The sequence below is a fragment of the Montipora capricornis genome, chromosome 2 (genome assembly GCF_036669925.1).
Source record: "Montipora capricornis isolate CH-2021 chromosome 2, ASM3666992v2, whole genome shotgun sequence".
Lineage (NCBI taxonomy): Eukaryota > Metazoa > Cnidaria > Anthozoa > Scleractinia > Acroporidae > Montipora > Montipora capricornis.
Window position 1 is genome coordinate 24,857,043 of NC_090884.1, and position 5,000 is coordinate 24,862,042.

A 5,000-nucleotide genomic window follows, 5' to 3' on the forward strand; every position below is an offset into this window, starting at 1 on the left:
GTCATGGGTTCGGATCCCGTTCACTAAGCTTGTTCTTTTGCATGCTTCTACTAACGAGTGACTAGCTTCCAATACTGGCTTGATAGCTCAGTTGTTAGAGCAAGTGCCGTGCAATCGGACGGTCATGGGTTCGGATCCCGTTCAATGAGCATGGATTTATTTCCAACATGATATACTCTTTAAATTAACGATTATCATTAATTCGTAATTCGCCTTGAATTTACTATTATCGTTAATTTAGGACACTGTGACCCAGGACTTGTGGTAGCAGAGAAAATAAGGAAAAAATCATATCCGTGGATTGGATTTGAACCCGGAGTTTCTACTTACAAGTGATCAGTTCCCAGTTGGCTTGATATCCCAGTTGGTAAAGCAATTGCAGGGCCATCGCATGGTCATGGGTTCGAATCCCGTTCACTGAGCATGAATTTTTTCAGGCTTCTACTTACAGTTGGCTTGATAGGTCAGTTAGTAGACCGACTGCAGTGCAATTGCACGGTCATGGGTTTGAATCCCGTTCACTGAGCATGGATTTTTTCTGGCTTCTTTCACATAATTATATCTATGCTTAAGTTTTAGTTCTATCAATTATTATTTATTTCATCATTGTTATACCACAATTATTTATTACCTTAGTTGCAAATATTATTTACTCATTTTATCTTTGCACTTTGCACTGGAATTTCCTAGGTTTCCTTGTAGGATTTTGCAAATTAATTATGTAGATGTAGACAGCTGCTCATTTTCCTTCATAACAGCGATGATCCCTTTCACTGAGCCCTACACACTCCGAAGTTCAAATATATAAAAATGTTTTCCTTCCATATAAGGGAATTGAGACCCATTTCGTCCCCAGGTTTGGGTGCGCTTTTCCAAATGTCCTTACACTTCAACCTGTCCTCAAGGACATTTTCAAAGCCCGCATTTGTAATTGGCAAAAGCAGGCCTCATTTTTCAGATTTAATGTTTAATTTGTTCTTTCGAATTTTAGTTCCTCCTGCAATTCGTGCACGGGGTTTATCAGCCGTGGAATCCTATTTAAAGGCCCTCGCTGACGGTAAAACTTCCCTGAAGAGAGTTCCAATAATGCTGATTGGACAAGATAGAGCCGGAAAGACGAGCTTAAAGAAGTCGTTGAAAGGGATCTGTTTTGACCCGAAAGAAGATAGCACCGTGGGAATAGATGTGGATCCTTCGTATTTCAAGGTGACCACTGACGCGTTCAGAACAGGGGATGTAGCTGAACAGCAAGATGGTGAAAGAGATATTTCGTTTGACCGTCATGCAGCAATGAAAATTGTGCACGACTTAAGGAAGGAAAATGAAATCCCCTTGTCTAAAACAAGCACAGAAGAAACAAAAACTCCCTCGGACGATGAATGGGAAAGAGCCACAATAACGGATACCATTCAACCAGAAAGGCATAGCGGACACAGTAAAACATACGAACAAATGCCCAAGAAAGATGCGCCTGAAATCTCACCCTTCCCATCATTGCAAAATCAAGAAGCTCGTACTGATTTCACCGGCATCCTTCCAGAGGAAATAGCAGTGGAAACTGAAACATTACTTAAAGGTGACGTGGACGACAACAGAGAACATGTTTTTTTAACTCTGTGGGATTTTGCTGGACAATCAGTTTACTACGACACGCATCCGATCTTCCTAACAGAACAAGCAATCTACTGTTTGGTGTATGATCTCAGCTTAAATCCTCACGACTTGGCCGAACCCGTTGTAAAACAAGGTGTATACAAGACATTTCCAGAGAGCGGTAATCTAAAGACTAATTTAGATTACCTGGATTTTTGGATGTGGTCTGTGGCATCTCTGGCGGGAGGTGCCCCAGAGTGTGCAGATACAACTGCTGCTAAGGATGAGTTGTTGCCACAAAACCTACCCCCTGTTATTTTAGTGTGCACTCATGCCGATACACCTTATGATACGACGCGCGACCCTACAGAGATAGCCCATGAGATCCTTGATAGTCTAAAGAGCAAACCATACGGAATTCACTTGTCTGACGTTTTCGTTGTGGATAACACAAAATCTGGTACAGAGTCTGAGTGTCCGGAAGTGGTAAGTTTGAGAGAAGAAGTGTATGACGTTGCTAAAGGACTACCACGTATTAGCGAAACCATTCCAATCAAATGGCTCAAATTTGACAAAGCCCTAGGAGCATTAAAAGAAGAGGAAAAGCACTTTGTTTCCCTGGAAACGGCAAAGGACATCGCAGAATCGTGCGATATTGTTGATGACGTAGAGTTTGAAACAGTGATGAATTATTTGCATGACCTGCGAATTTTGATTCATTTTGATGACACCCCAGCTTTGAACGAATTGGTGGTATTAGATATACAGTGGTTAATTGATGTGTTTAAAAGTGTAATAACCGTCAAACGCTATGAAAGAAAGGAAAAGAAATCCTCCCTCTGGTCCAAGCTTCAAAAGGAAGGAGTCTTGCACGAGGAACTGTTGAGTCATGTTTGGGGAACATTATGCAAAAAGGAAGGATTGTACGAGGGTCTTATTACAATCATGGAGAAATTCAGTTTGCTGTGTCCTTTGACTTTGGAAAAGCCAAGGAGCTACTTGGTACCATCTATGTTGAAAACCCGTCCATCTAGTGAAATTGTCAAGTTGGTTTCTTCAGCGCAAATCCCGTCACTGTTTGTAGGATTTAAACCTGAGAAAGTCCCTGCAGGTTTTTTCATCGATTAGTCCTACAGTTCTTTCGGTGGGGCAAAGGAAATTTTTTGAGCGCAGAAATACCTCAGTTGTTCCAGAACGTTGTTCGATTCATTACCTGCGGAGACAAAATCTGTTCTGTGATCTTCGTATGCCACACTTCAAGTGTTGAAGTAGCTATTTGCGCACACGTCGAGCAAAAGGCAACTGCACATACTTGTGCCAGTCAGTGTGCCACTGCTATTTGCCAGCAACTGGGCTTGATGTTAGAGAGCATGCGCAATGAGTTTTTCTGGTTAAGAAAAATGAGATATGACTTGGCGGTGCTGTGCCCAGTGTGCTGTCGAGGAGGGGCTCTGGAGGATTACTGTGATTCACATGGTCTTAAAGGATGCAAAGAGGAGCACTGTCTTCGTTTCTTGTCGCTCTCTCAGTTGCGCAGTGCCAAGCAACCAATCGTTTGTACCAAGCCTGGGCTCAAATTAGATGTCGTTGTTGACGTTGAGCAGTTTTCACCTTGGGTTTATCCCTCAGGACAACAGGTACTAAGGACGCTTTCAGTCTTCCCCCTCCCCCCTCCCCCCCACTGTCAAGGTTCCGGAAATTGGAGGCAAGGAATCGAATGGAATTTCCGGAATACAACTTTTAAATTTAGGACTTCCGAGTGCGGGATAAGGTTCCATAGGGTTGAAGCAACCTGATAATTTTGTTCCATTCGTTCATTCCTACGCTGGTCCAGTTTCTCCCTTATTATTAAATTCTCAACCTCGGATAATGCAATTCTGGTGCTCTGATTGGTTCACTCAATCTCGGTTATCAGCTCATATACCTTAGTTTGACCTTATATGGTAAATGATTTATGTAAGTGTTGCCAAGCTAAACGTTTTTTTCGCCGGAAAGCGAAATTTCTCTCTGAAGAAAGCAAAAAAAAGTTTTTCTGGACAGCTGGGTTAAATTCCGACGTTTAGAAGTACGCGAAAAGGTAAGAAATATTCTTGTGACGAGCCTGCGTCTGTCTGGCCACAATGTGTTACACGACATCGCATCAGTTCTCATCAAGTTTCTTCGATTTCGCTCGGATTTGCTCGCTATTTTCGCTCGCATTTCGTACTTTCTAAACTTTTGGAGTTTAAAGGAATTTAATAAAACAATTATTCCATTCGCGCTTGTTAGATATGAGACTGGTTATAGCCAACTCGGCGCTACGCGCCTCGTTGGCTATTTACCATCTCATATCCAACGCGCGCTCATGGAATAATTGTTAATTATACTTATGATACTTTGGAGATACTTTGGCGAGAAACTCTTTCACTTGATCAGCTAGGGGCTGGTGTCTGTGAAACGAAATATATTCATAACTTGGCCACATGATTTTTGTAATCTTAGAAGCTCTTTTATTTTCTTCCAGGTGATTACAAAGTCATAATCATGTCAGTTTTGCTTAAGTGATTATCGAGGGCATTCCAGTCTTACCTTTAGGGTTTATCCTAGGAATGTTAATCATTTGGCCATTGACACTTTGTACTTTTCAAATTGAGAATATAAAGTGGAGCAAAACATGGTAAAACCACAACACTTTGTCATAAGCTATTGTCAGTTTTCAAATGAAACGAATATAGTTAATTAAGCTACAACCTACGTTTCTGATAGGCAGAACAGTCCTTCACTTCCCTCTCTTCCTAAAGAGTGCTTTGAATTATTATGGCTTGACTAAAAGGATGACTTTTTGCGAAAAGGGTTGGGTTGGGTTGGGTTGGGGGAGGAACTCAGATTGTCCTCGTTGTGGGGTTATTTACAGCATTTACTTGGTTATAAATTAATGACTCTTTTTACTAAACAGCATGTCCATCGTGAACCAGGTGTAAGAGGTCTTTTAACCAAAGAAGGTGAGGCTTTATTCGTAAACTACAGTATGATTGCTTTTTTTTTTCAACATTGACTTACATTGAACATCTTTAATTTCTCAATCCCTTTTTGAAGGACTTTCAGTTTTAAGCAATCAAAGTGATGGCCCAGTATGTACATCACGGAATGCGCGTCAAATGGGGGAGAACCTTCAGTGCAGTGAAGGCGCACTGGACAACCCAGGCGTTGAAACCAGAGCACTAATCAGCCCGCGTTTCACACGAGAAGCTGAAGATTTAAATTCACTTGACATTTTCCGGCGCTTGAAGGAAATCACACCAGCTGGAACCACAGGTGAGCGAATGGTGGGATAGTTCGGGTAGTTCGGGCTTCTTCAGCAATACTGTACAGCATTGCTGAAGAAGCCCTAACGGGCGAAACGTACAATAAAGGGTCTTTCAATTACA

The 5,000-nt window shown here is 41.8% G+C and overlaps 1 protein-coding gene across 1 annotated transcript in view; it reads left to right on the top strand.

Annotated features, from left to right (window-relative positions):
* LOC138039155 (uncharacterized) overlaps positions 1-5,000 on the top strand; it is a 109,610-nt gene that overhangs the window by 97,900 nt on the left and 6,710 nt on the right. Inside the window, 4 exon segments of the mRNA XM_068885342.1 lie at positions 992-2,710; positions 2,713-3,230; positions 4,529-4,574; positions 4,669-4,887. Coding sequence (XP_068741443.1) covers positions 992-2,710; positions 2,713-3,230; positions 4,529-4,574; positions 4,669-4,887 — 2,502 coding nt within the window.